The 14,575-nt window shown below is 38.3% G+C and overlaps 1 protein-coding gene across 6 annotated transcripts in view; it reads right to left on the bottom strand.

Annotated features, from left to right (window-relative positions):
• Positions 1-14,575, bottom strand: part of NEO1 (neogenin 1) — a 166,437-nt gene that overhangs the window by 65,941 nt on the left and 85,921 nt on the right. For 5 of the 6 annotated variants that reach the window (XM_038746154.1, XM_038746158.1, XM_038746155.1 and 2 more), the window contains exon 7: positions 325-544. In XM_038746154.1, the coding sequence (XP_038602082.1) occupies positions 325-544 (220 nt within the window). The remainder of the gene's footprint in view (positions 1-324; positions 545-14,575) is intronic. The other variant, XM_038746157.1, reaches the window with a different exon arrangement.

The following is a 14,575-nucleotide window of genomic DNA, read 5'->3' as shown; positions in this document are numbered from 1 at the left end:
AAACAGCTCTTTACTCTCTGTAAATGTCCTCCATGGCTTCAACACCATTCCCAGTAGAGACAGACATTGACTTCTAGCCCAAAAGGCTGCCATGATATTGACAGCACTGGTAATGGTTTATAATGCCTGGATAGAACAGTAATAAAAAATGTGTATATTCACTAACACTCCCCTTCTTTTCCACTCATGTCCCTACCCCTTTCCCCCCACCAAAACAACAAGATGCCCAATACACATTGCTTCCCCGAAGAGATACTGTTTCAACAATGAAGGTGCTAAAGGCAAAAGCAAGTACTTAACTAGCTACAGAAACACAGTCCTTACCTATTTACACCTTCCTTGGCGTAAAACACTGAGTAGGTGAGGTTGTCTCCATGAGGATCAGATGCAGGGGTCCGCCACGTCATTTTGATGAAACGAGTTGAAACGAGGGAGGCCACGACATCCCGAGGAGCTGAAGGCAGTGGTCCAGTTGTGGCTGGTGCTAGATGGTCAGTAGTGGCACTGGTCAGTGAAGTGGGAGGTAATGTTGGGATGGCAACATCTTGTCATGTGCAAACATTGGGGAATATGAAGGGCAAACCACGACGGTTTCAAAAAGAGAACAGAAAAGAACAAAAAAGAAATAAACAAAACCACGATGGGAAACAAAATAAAATGAATGAACACAAAAAAGGCCATTAAACTGAAGGCTGACATGCAGGCAAAAGGTAACTACTGGAAACTAATGGGAACTATTAAAGACACATCACTGTAGTGGAGAGCAGGCAGACTTAATATCCACTGTAATGGTATTGGAAGGGGAAAAGGAAGGGTGAGAACTGAGGATAAAATACCACCTCACAAAAGGACACATCAGTGCCCAACACCATTTTCTTCATTTTTGAAAGCAGAATGCAATATCTGTCAACATTTAGAAATAAAAACAAACTAGAATTTTATAATACCTCTTTACCCAATTTTTCCATTTTATTTGATCAAAATATGGAATTAAAATATCAATTTATACTGGTTACAGTTCTTAAAAAGAATCGGAAGATTATGCTAAACAAGGTGAACTGCAAATTTATCCGATTCTGCTGTGTATGCTAAGACCATGCTGTGCTTGCACAGCTATACTGATGACATTTTATGATGTAACCTAATCTTTTCTAGTCCCCTAAAGTAGGTAAAGTACTTATTTGGAAGGACTGTCAATTCCTGTATCAGGCAGTCAACCTTTGGAATGAGATCAGGAGCCTTCTTACTTTTTGCACTTAGCTCTCAACTTTCTACCACTGCATATGACCCTAATATGAAGACTTGCTTAATCACTTTTTAAAATAGCATATGGATAACAAGGTTTTTCATTCTGAATCCCCGATTAAGTGGCTCTGAGTTCTCCTGTGCCTTGATATTAGTTAAGGCCAGAAAATGAAAATGACAGAACTTAACTGCAGAACCCCATACATCCTACAACATTATGTAATAACATTTAATTACTTTTGAAGTTCATTGAATAAACTTCGCAATTCAATCTGTGAAGCAGCTGGTGAGCAAAATGTGAGGATATATGCATACTTTTAGCAAGCATGGTTACATAGTTGGTGCTCTCCCAAATTTTATTTGGAGGATTAGGGCAAATTTCACTCAAACTTGTGTTAACATTACAAGGAGGATAAATCTAAACACATATTGTAGGACGAGTGATTCACTCCTGATTCTTACAAGTGAACAGATGCTACGCCTCAACAGTAAATGACACTGTAGCATTAATTCTACTTGCTGTCACTTTGATTTTCTAACACAGCTCTCTTACTCACATTTAAAACTGTAGCTAAATTACCTATAAAGGGTATTTAAAATGTAAATATATCCCACAGGTGACTCAATTCTATCACCCCTACCCACATATACAACTGGGGGTAGGGATCTCATAAAAACCTGTCCCAATGAGATACAAAGATTTATTTGGTTTGCCTGGATTTTTATTTTTTTACTTTTAAGCCCAGAAAATGTTCATAAAACCCCAATAGTCACCTCTAGTGCTCATGGACTTATACCTATCCTCATCATCATCACTGAGGAAAATGTGTATTATATCAAACACTGAATTATTTATTCTGATATTTCTTCCCGGTATATTTATTCTCGCATCTGATTTTTGTTCTTCCTACTTTTCTATTTGTAAATATTTGGTTTGTCTACTCCATCCACCCCTCAAGTACTTGATATTCAATCCACAGCACTTAGGTAGCTAGGCCTTACACTCTCCATTTCCCCACTTTGTCATTTATTCTAGTGTTTATTTTCTCTCCAGACTGTAAGTTCTTTGTGGGCAGGGATCGTAGAGTAGGGCAGATATTGATTGAGTCCATCTGAATGAAAGCACCTCATGGACAGGAAATAAGTCTTTTCTTTCTCTTGTTCGCTTCTCCAAGTGGTTAGTAAAATGCACGGTATTCCACAGACAAGCAATAAATTCCATTGCTACTAATCTCAATGATAACAACTATTAGTTTTCAGTGCTAACATGTGAGCAGATATCTGTAGCACAATGCTCCAGGTTAGGAGTCTATCAAAACCAAAAGCCCTTCTGAACATTAAAGGGTCCCCAGAAACTGCAGGAACACAGAAGTATCATCTACTAACATTACTGTACTCTCCCAAGTGATCAGCGGATAAAATGAAGACAAATAAAGCTACCTTTTCTGATGGTATAAAAATATAATTAGTAAATTAGTATTTCATATTATTAAATTGATTGCTCAATTATACTTACTGAGTGCTTGGGAGATTACAATATAACATATTTATCTTTTGATTGAAGTAATACAATTGGTGTGAAACTACACTGTACCGAAAGAACCTTCAAGCATTTTGCTGGGATGGCTAACGAATGCTCCCGGAACAGTCTTAAATTACAGAAACTCTGTTGTCTCATGAAAGACTAAAGACTGGAAATCCTCTTCCCAATAGCCTCTGAGTTAGATCATTTGAAAGCAACAAAGAGTAGCACAGTATGAAAAATATAAGTCAGATCCAATAAGAGCTTAAAGGACTTGCACATTACATAAAACCAAGAACAGAAATTCACCAGCAGGAAGTGACAAATATCATTTTAGTAACATCTGTTTTGATCGACAACTAGTATGCCTTGAATTTCTTTTTATTTTGTCTCTTTCTCTAGAATAACTGAGTGACATTGAAAACTGATTTGTAGAGAGCTGTGTGAGCAGACTGTTCAAAAATGAAGAGCTGTGTAAATGAGTAATTACATTAAAATTACTTTTAATGTCAATAAGGGAACACAGCATTATTGGCAACCTTATGCACCGCTTACAAGAAGTTGTCATGAATACAAATATTTCTTTCACATTTAACACTTTATGCTTTTTGAATGTACATTTAAACTACACTTTTAAGGATGGAATTTCTCACTGAATTGTCTCCTCCCCATAATTTATCTCCCGATTTTTGAGAATGAAGTAAAAGATTATTTGTACCATGTAACTGTAAGCAGAAAGGGTGCAACTGAAGTGGGTGCAGCAGTGGGGCCTAGCAGAAACCTATAAGACCTGGGTTCTAATATCGTCTCTGCCATTTATCTACTGGGTAGGCAAGCTGCTTAACTTCTCTGTGCCTCCTTTCTCTCATCTGCAAAATGGGGGTTCAATACCTATCCTCTCTCCTACTAGACTGCGAGTCCCACGTGGGACCAGATTATCTTGTATTCATTCATTCAATCGTATTTATTGAGCACTTACTGTGTGCAGAGCACTGTACTAAGCGCTTCGGAAGTACAAGTCAGCAACATATAGAGAAGGTCCCTACCCAACAATGGGCTCACAGTCTAAAAGGGGAGACAGACAACAAAACAAAACATGTAGACAGGTGTCAAAATCGTCAGAACAAATAGAATTATAGCTATATGCACATCATTAATAAAACAGTAATAAATCTGTATAAATATATACAAGTGCTGTGGGGAGGGTAAGGAGGTAGGGCTGGGGGAGGATGGGTAGGAAGAGAGGAAAAAGGGCGCTCAGTCTGGGAAGGCCTCCTGGAGGAGGTGAGCTCTCAGTCTAGTGGAGCCTGCCTTCGACCATTGAGAATCACATAATTTTTTGATTCAACAAACCCCAGGGGAGCAAGGCCAGTCCACCTGTGAGCCACTGGTGCATTAGGGTGGGAGTCATTCTCTGAAATGGAAAATGGGATGATCTTATGTCATCAAAATGGCACCACCCAGCAATGGATCCAGCCAGAAGCCCTGCCTCCCTTTCACCCCAAGCTCAGAATGAAAAGCAGTCAATGAATAGTATTTTTTTCAGTGCTTACTATGTGCAGAGTACTATAATAAGCTCTTGGGACATAACAAGACAACAGAATTAGCTGATACATTCTCTGCCCATAGTGAGTTAGCTTTGTAGATATTTGTATCTACCTTCCATCATTCTGTCTCTTCCCCCTGAATAACAGAAAGTGATTTGTAGTGAGCTATGTGCATTGTTGAACATTCTACTCACACAGGTCTAGTACATCATGGCAAAATTAGAATGGAAAGAGTACAGTCATAACACCTTAAAGAATATCACACAACCATTCTTAAAGTCTTTAATAGCAGGTAAGACTTAAGAAACTTGGACAGATGAAAGGAGAGCAACAGGACTCAGTCTATCTAGACCATGTACTTCTTAGGTGACTGCGAAGTGGTGGGTGGGTCATGTTTTTTTTTTTGAACATTAATAGAGGTGTAATGTTAATTGAGAACAAAGAGAGAAGACATACATAGTTCTGTGCCTAGAGTTATGTGACTATTGGCAAAATGTGTACTTAATTCTGACACTGTAGTGGCCAATAAAAGATATGAGTTCATTTTAGGTAACATATTGAACAGAAAATGGAAAATTGTATTTTAGAAAAAAAGTTTCCATTTTAATAGGAAATCCATTTAAGCTACTAAAGATCATTTTACCAGAAAAAAAGTTTTAGAAGGATAATGGAAAAATACTGACATGTAGACATGACCTACAATTCTTTTAGAGCATATCACAACATTATTTTACATTAACTTGGTGCTTTGTCTCCTCTTTGCCTAGATTTAAAGTTTTAAAGACATCACAGCTGATGACCCTAAACTATTTTAAGGGATAAGTAAAATGGAAAGTGGCTATTTTAATCAGAGAGATAAAGCTGATACATTGCATATTTTAAACAGCTTAATCATAAAATGATGCCTCCAAAAATAATCTAAACTTATTTGCTTTTCATTTAAGTTAACCTTGATGATTTTAAGCAGGCTGTACACTATTCAAGTTAACTGGATGATATACAGCACAAATCTCCAAGATGAGAGTACTTAATGACAGGTCAGAATCCCAGTAAAATTACACTATACGAAATATTTTATTTTCATTCATTCTCTCTTTACACTGAACTCTCATGGCCTTCTGCAAAAGCACGATTTATGGGAAATAGGTGTGAAAGGGGCCTTTGCATTTTGATCCCCATTATTCATACGATACTTCTATGGCCAATGCAGATATCAGCTAAAATTCTTCTCTGCTTGCTATCAGAAAATTAATCAAAAACAGTAGTGTACGGTGAACAAGGCCACAGGAACGTTTTTAATGAGCCTTCACAGATTACAGTTCACCCCCATTTGCTATCCCCAAGGCATGAACACACCCCTGCCTATAAGTACCATTTCCCTTCCCTGATATCCAGGAAATGGGAGTGGAGGGACTACTTTAGCCCAGCTGCAGATAGGGGTAAAATAGGGCAGAATGGACATTGGACATCAGGGTGTTGCTGAGCATCCTCTGAGGGCAGTGAGCAAATGACTCCTTCCCTCTGACCTAATGGTTAAAATAACCCTGCTAACTGGTTGGATTACCATAAGGAAATAATCACTGGGTCTGGCCATGTGTGTCTCATCTGGGAAATAGAATATCTTAAATGTCCTCGATGTTGGATCCTACAGTTTGATTTAGTTGAGAGAATTTCATTTTCAACCATATTTGTAATTCAGAAAAGCTCAGAGACATACCTGAAACAATGTAATAAGGCAAGTTTGCTTTTTGGTCTCCTCATATTAAAGAAATTTAAATTAGACATTTATATTTAACAGAGAATAACATTATGCCAACTTTCATGATCACAGTATTTTATTAAAAGGGCCTAAGGTTAAATGAGGAAAAAATAAATCAAGATTATTTTCATCTGAGATTCTTCTTTGAAGTAAAGCTGCCTTCTAGAAACAAATGCTTGTGAAAAAAATTAGTTGAGATTCTTCAATTATTTGGTACAAATGACTTTTCTAACTAGATTAGGTATATTCCTTTATAATTCTCCATGGGAAATACATTAAAAAATTCTTTTTAAGAGCACTCATCACTAATGCCTAACATAAAAATATAATACTTTTGGAAAACGAGGCCAAGGAATAACATTAGACAATACTAACTTTAGTATAGCCTTAATTTATATATCTACCCTAGAGAAATCACCAATAGCTCAACAGAGAAACATGTTTTATTATTCTCAAATGACTATCAGTATTTATCTCAAAGTAGTCATGAGGCAATTATAAAAAAGAGTCCCCAAAATTTCTTGTATAAACCAAACATTGTTTTTAAAATTTAAAAGTCACAAAGAATAAAGTTGATGACAGTTTTAGACTGAGTTGGAGGCTGTGTTGACTTCCAAAGTTTGCTCCCTGTGGACCCAAAAGCCACTTTCATGAAAAGAGAGGCCTGATAAATGGCCCCATTGTTTCAGGTCACATGTCCTAAAAAATAAATACAAGTTGAAAACGTAACAAGATCCAGACATTTTTCATTAAATCTTTCAAACATGGAATGCTATGTGGGGAGTGATATCCATATCCTGAAGCCAAACTGCAAATAGAATTTTCCACTACCACAAAAAAACCCAAACACATATACAGAATGAAAATATGTGTTTTTCATCTTCTCAAGATAGAAATATCTTACCCACATATTGAGTGATTTAATATCAAAATTTCCAAATGCATGTCTCCTTATAAATGCTGTCTTAGAATGCTTACTTTATTAAATTCCTAATTACAGGGAGACTAAACATACTTTCCAAACTTCTTGTAACTGCATCTATTTCATCTAGATGTCCAGTTCTAGCCTTAATTCACTTGCCTGCAGGGGTTATTATACATCATGGAATAATCACAGGGATACTATCTGAGTCATAAATGTGGAAAATACAAAGTCAAAATGGCAAAATGCGTCCAAACTGACTTAATGTCAACAATTTTTCAATAAGATCCAGTGTATCCACATAAGTTGCAAGTAATGCTGGTTTAGGCATTTGCTTAGATGTTGGCTTGGAAGCTTAGATGTTTCTACATTTTCCTTCCTGCCTCCAGAATATCTATACATTGATGTCCTACTGGCACTTCAAGCTCAACATGCCCAAAAGTGAACTCCTCATCTTCCCTCTCAAATCCTCTCCTCCACCTATGCCATCACTGTTGACAACACCATTATCCTCCTACAACCACGGCATTATTAGAGAAGCAGCGTGGCTCAGTGGAAAGAGCCCGGGCTTGGGAGTCAGATGTCATGGGTTCGAATTCCGGCTCTGTCACTTATCAGCTGTGTGACTTTGGGCAAGTCACTTAACTTCTCTGTGCCTCAGTTCCCTCATCTGTAAAATAGGGATTGAGATTGTGATCCCCACATGGAACAACCTGATTACCTTGTATCCCCCCCAGTGCTTAGAACAGTGCTTTGCACATAGTAAGCACTCAACAAATACCATTATTATTATTATCCTTCAATCCCCTCTCTCATGTAACCTGCAGAGTCAGTCAGTCGGTCACTAAATATTGTTAGTTCTTCCTAACATCTCCAAAACCTGCCCTATCCTCTCCATTTTAACTGCCACCAGCACCTGTCATATCCCAACTCAATTACTGCATCAGACTCCTTGCAGATCTTCCTGTCTCTAGCCTCTGCTGCCTGCAGGCCATATTAACTGAGCCTTGCCTTCAAACTTTTGCTTACACCCTCCGTCCTGCCTGGAAATCCCTTTCCCTTCTTATCTAACAGATCACCACTTTCCCCTTCTACAACTCCCTATTAAAGGCAGGATGAAGTAGCAGCAGGGAAAGCAGCATGGCCTGATCAATCAATCAATCATATTTATTGAGTGCTTAACTTTATGCAGAGCACTGTAGTAAGCACATGGGAGAGTACGATATGACAGAGTTAACAGAGGACTAATGGAAAAAAGGGCAACGGTCCGGGTGTCATTCATTCATTCAATCGTATTTATTGAACGCTTACTGTGTGCAGAACACTGTACTAAGCGCTGGAAAGTACAAATTGGCAACATATAGAGATGGTCCCTACCCAACAGCAGGCTCACAGTCTAGAACAGAGGACTTCGGCTCTAATCCTGGCTCTGCCACTCGCCTTGTGATCCAGGACAAGCCACTTCATTTCTCTTGGCCTCAGTTTCCTCAGCTTTAAAATGGAAATTCAATAGTTGTTCTCCCACCTACTTAGACTGTAAGCCCCGTATGGGATGGGGTGGTGTTCACCTGATTATCATGTAACTACTGCAGAGCCTGGCACATAGTAAAGGCTTAACAAATACCACAAGTATTATCATTTCCTCCTGAAAACCCTCTCTGACCTCTCATCCTGCCCTTTTCTCTCCACCCAAACTGCTACCATGTTATTATAATCACTTATCCTATTCCACCGTGATTACTGTATCGGCCTTCTTGCTGATCTCCCAGCCTCATGCCTCTCCACTCCAGTCCATACTCCAGTCTGCTGCCCGGACATTTGTCTCCAAAAAAATTCAAGCCATGTTTCCCCAGTCCTCAAGAACCTCCAGTGGTTGCCCATCCACCTCTACATCAAATTCCCCACTATTGGCTTTAAAGCACTCAATCACTTTGTCTCCTACTAACTCACCTTACTACTCTCCTACTACAACCCAGCCCACACACTTCGCTCCTCTAATGCTAACCTTCTCACTGTACCTCGATCTCATTCATTTTGCCACCAACTTCTTGCTCACATCCTGCCTCTGGCCTGGAATGCTCTCCCTCCTCATAAATGCCAGACAATTACTTTCCCACACTTCAAAGCCTTACTGAAGGCACATCTCCTCCAAGAAGCCTTACATGACTAAGCTCTCTTTCCTTTCTCTTCCACTCCTGCATCACCCTGACTTGCTCTATTATAATGTTGGTATTTGTTCATTATTATTCATCCCCCCTCAGCTCATAGCACTTATATACACATCTGTAATTTACTTACATTAATGTCTGTCTCCCTCTCTGAACTGTAAAATCGTTGTGGGCAGGGAATGTATCATTATATTGTACTCCCCGAAGCACTTAGTTCAGTGCTCTTTGAAGATACAGTAAGCGATCAAATAAATAAGATTGACTGACTTCCTTCCATCCTATTCCTCCTTCCTTCTATGTCATTTCTGCACTTAGTTCCGTTCTCCCTAAGCACTCTGATACTCCTTCCCCACGGGACCTATGTACAAATCCTTACACTCTTTGTTATTTCCCCCCATCTATAATTTATTTAAATGTCTGTCTCCCCAACTAAATGGTAAGCCCCTTAAAGGCCTGAATCATGTATACCAACTCTATTGGTGCCGAGAACAGTAATAATAATAACAGTGGTATTTGTTAAGTGCTACATGCCAGGCACTGTACTAAGTGCTGGGGTGGATATAAGTTGTGTTGGACACAGTACCTATATCCCATGTGGGGATCACAGTCTCAATCTTCATTTTACAGTAGAGGTAACAGGCACAGAGAAGTGAAGTGATTTGTCCAAGGTCACACAACACCCAAGTGGCAGAGCTAGGATGAGAACTACGTTTCGAACTCATGACCTTAACTCTCAGGCCTGTGCTCTATCCAATACACAATGCTGCTTACATTATACACAGTTAATTCAATTAAAAATTACATAAATGGTCTATTAAATTGGGCATTTAATAAATCTATGGGACTTGTCATTATACAACTTTGTAGTTTAAAATAGGATAAATAACAGAAGTGACACATTACTCCTGCAAATCTATTTAAAGGAGACACTTTATTATATCACATGGCTTAATGCAACTGTGCCAGGAATTTATGAATCACTCACATTGGCAGACAAGTTATTTTCTTTCCAAATTCATGTGACAGAGACTGAAACAATGCAAGACTAAATGGCCACTGTAGTGGAATTATTCCCTTTCCAAGGAGAATATGCACTCTAATTTCTGGGTGGCCTGAGTAAAACTATATTTTTCAGAATGTAGTGACCCTATAGTCTCCTTGAAATAGTCATTCAAATTGAAACAAGTTTTATTGATGAGTGCATAATTGGTAGGTACTTCCTAATTAACTGTAGCCCTATTTACCATTTCACGGATAATTCGTATTTATTCATAACAGCACGAACAAACAGGTGCATTCATAGGTCCCAACTTAAACAAAAAAACAAATTATTTATAGTAATGTGGACAGAGTCATTTGTAGAAAAGATCGGCTAAAAATCAAAATGCAGTTGCAATGGTAATACAAGACAAGGGATGGAATAGCTTTAGGTCATGTATTGGGGTACCTTATCATTCCTACACAATAAATACAAGAATCATTCAAAAACAGACAGCAATCCAGCTCAGAGGTTGGCAGAATCAACAGATAACTAAGGCTACATAATAATGATGTAAACTGCTCATCTACTAATGGGCAAAAACTATTCCCAAGAACTGCCAATCTAAGGAACAAAACCTGGCAACTGTTTTTTAATAGAGAAGAAAAGGTCTCAACCATGTCATACCTGGCTTTGAATTTAAATGACAACTACTAAAGTTTGTCTCTGAAAGAAAGATCCTGCATTAATTACTAAGATAATGGACAAAACCCAGATCTGACTTACTGGGGCGGCCCTCAAAGAAGTTTGCCTATCTATCGATCAATTAATGGTATTTTTGAGCACTTACTGTGGGGAGGGAAAACACCTGAGTTGATGGGCATGTTTGTGTCCAACAAGGAGCTTAGAGTCTAGATCTAACTGATAAACTTCCCCACAGCACCTGTATAGATGTATATATGTTTCTGCATATTTGTTACTCTATTTATTTATTTATTTTACTTGTACATATCTATTCTATTAATTTTATTTTGTTAGTATGTTTGGTTTTGTTCTCTGTCTCCCCCTTTTAGACTGTGAGCTCACTGTTGGGTAGGGACTGTCTCTATGTGTTGCCAACTTGTACTTCCCAAGCGCTTAGTACAGTGCTCTGCACACAGTAAGCGCTCAATAAATACGGTTGATGATGATGATGATGATGATAAACTGATTCATTCTATTTCTCCAATTCTAATAAATGACGGTAACTATAGTACTCATTAACCAGTTAATGGTATATGCCAAACACTGTGCTAAGCACTGGGGTAGATACAATAGAAGCAGATTAGATATTGGATTCATTATCTAAGGGAATGGGAGAACAGGTATTTAATCCCCATTTTATAGATGAGGAAACTGTGGCACAGATACATTAAGCAGGTCAGCCAGCAGGCAAGTGGCAGAGCCAGGATTAGAACCCAGGCTTTCATACAATTGAGACAGAGAGCCCCACGTGGGACAGGGGCTGTGTACAACCTGATCTGCTTGTATCTACCCCAGCGCTTAGTACAGTGCATGGCACACAGTAAGCATTTAACAAATACCACAGTTATTTTTATTATTATTATTACTCTTTCCACTACACCAGGCTGCTTCTCACAACATCAGTAAGCTACCTCTCAGCTTTTAGTCTAATGCTATCTCTAATTCTGCTACTAAATCCTGCCTTGGTGATAGCATCTTGACCCTCTTTCTCATACAGATTCTGTATGGGTAAAATGAGATAGGAAGAAGTGAACTATATAAATCTCATACTAGTATCATTTTTATAAGCATGGATGATGTAGACCAACACTGTATTGTAGCCTCCCATACATCTATCCCAGTTCTCTACAAAGAGCAGATGCTCAGTAAATAACTGATTCAAATGACCTCAATAACCTAAGTTCCTAATCATAAAAATATAGATCAAGGTTGACAGAACCTTAAAAGTAGTAGATTATTGCTGACGAAGATGACGATGAGAGTAGTATGGGGGACTACAAACTGGACTACAATACCCAAAGGAACACCGGAGAGAAGACAATTAGTAATCCTCTCTGAAATTAGCTTATTTAAAAATTGCTTTTCTCAAATTGTTTCTGCTGAACTAATGAGGTCTTGGAACTAAGTGCAGAACAAATTCTATATTTGAACTGAATCTAGCAGTTAAAATTCCCCTTAATGGACACAGATAGGCAGGCCAGGCTGAAAAAGGAATCAGCCTTGACAAGTCCTGAAGGGTTCTGTGTGTAATACTAGAGTTAACAGCAGAAAGGAATCCTAATGCAAAATACCTGATTTCTATTGACAAGTCCTGAAGGGTTCTGTGTGTAACACTAGAGTTAACAGCAGAAAGGAATCCTAATGCAAAATACCTGATTTCTACATTTCTGAGACTCAAACCTAGGTGCCAAAAGCAAAAGCATTTTGCTCATTTTGATTGCTATGCATATTCATGAAAGAAATCCCATGATGAAAAAGATCCCAATCTATGTAGACTAAAACCTAGTTTCCAGAGGCTAGGCACCATGTCTTTTACTTCATTTGTAATTCCCCACATACTCATTATTCTGCTCCAAAAATGCTTTCAATAAATACTGTTAATACTGATGCATCTAAATTAAAGACAGACAAAGCATGAAGCCATGATCCCAGTCACCCACATCCTTGCATGGATAAGGTGCCGCCTCTTCTACCAGCTTCAGTGCTGTGACAAAAAAAAGAAAGACAAGAGAGGCTGCCATTCTTATTACAGTACAAGTCATCAGAAGCTTGGCAAATAATGGTGATGGATCTATGGTCCCGTGCTTTGACAACCACACAGCCTCCACTTTCTACAAGAGAGCTTCTGTTTGAGTTCTCTTCCCGTCCTAGTTGTTTCCCCTCAATCCTCCCTTCTCTTACCCCACTCTCAATTCCTTCCCATTATCTGCCCTCAGAGAAAGACCTGGATCCTTGTCTTCAATCTTTTCTTTTCAAAGGAATAAAGCTACAGGATTGCACTGAATAAGAAAGAGAAGGCAGCCAAATGCATCAGTTTAAATAAATAGTGTAGGAGAGTTAATGTTCTATTGCAGAGGCTTCATGGTGGGTTTTTTAAGCATTTATAATGAAATGTGTTGATCTGGCAGATAACCCATTTTAAATAAAAGGCTTTCATGTAAACTATTAAAGGAAGTTATAAAATGGCAAAAATACTCCTCCCAACTTGTGGGCAGTGAGGTGTTTTGATTTAAAGGAAGTCATCTGATTTTTTCCTGTCATAAAAAGAAATCATATAAAAAGGTGACAGACCCCGATTGACGTATCACACAGCAGTAAACTGAGAAAAAGGAAAACTGTCTCTCCTTTAATCCTAACCAGATATGTTGCTTTTTAGATAAGATACCAAAGGAAGGGAGGAAAAAAGCCAAAGCAAAAAATCTGTTTCTATTTGCTACAGGCCCAGATTACTAAACATACAAAAAGAAAAAAAAAGGAAAAAGAGGACTTCATCCAAGAGAGCTACAAATCTGGCACTCAAATTGGGCTGAGTTGAGCAAGGCCCAAACTTATACATTTTAGTATATTTTTCAAAATGACATTTAAATATGAATTTTCATTTTCCTTTTCACTAAATGAGATGGGCCAGTGCTAGCATACTCCAAGGGAACAACAAAACAGAGTAAATTACTGTGATCGTAATTGTGAATGACAATATTTATGTGGGCATTAATTACCTTTCTTAGAGAAGGTACAGTGTGAAGTGACAAAGTGTTTTCAGTTTGCCATAAGAAACATTGCAGCAGAAAGTGATTTTTTTAAGTTCTGATAACAAACTAGCAAAGATTAACTTGGCATTTTTAAACAACATTCATGGCAAATGACTGGAATATTGCTGAACAACATTTTACTTCTGAAACTACTTGCCCAAGGCAGTATATTTTGGTATAGAATAATGAGTCCCAAAATTTGCTGAGGCTGCAGAAGCCACACCTTAAAAATTAGGTTAATACAGTGAATATCTGGGAGAAATGTAAGAAACATTCACACTACTTAAACACTTTTCTTCTGCCTCTGCCTGCCTCAAGTCTTAAAATTGACTGGTAGCTGCATACGGGGTTGGCTATCTGAAGACTAGTTCAGCTCTATTACTTATGTCTGCATGGTCAAATTTCAATTTCCTTGCTTGTGAACTATGGATTCCTATTTCATACCTTGGATTCCTATTTCATACCCACCTCAGTGGGTGTTTTGAAGAAACGCATTTTGGAGTAAATAATGCTATTCTGTAAAGTTCCCCTTACAAAATATTAGGCGGCTGACTTGAGAAAACACACATGCAGTCAGAGTAGACTCTTTTGAGTCCAGAAGTGAACCTACTGAATGCCTTCAAGGCAGGTCTTCAAGAAGGAAGGATTTGGTAGAAATCA

Source organism: Tachyglossus aculeatus, chromosome 5, assembly GCF_015852505.1.
Source record: "Tachyglossus aculeatus isolate mTacAcu1 chromosome 5, mTacAcu1.pri, whole genome shotgun sequence".
In the NCBI taxonomy this organism is placed as follows: Eukaryota; Metazoa; Chordata; class Mammalia; order Monotremata; family Tachyglossidae; genus Tachyglossus; species Tachyglossus aculeatus.
Note: the sequence above shows the minus strand (reverse complement) of the source record. Positions and strands in the feature narration are given on the sequence as shown.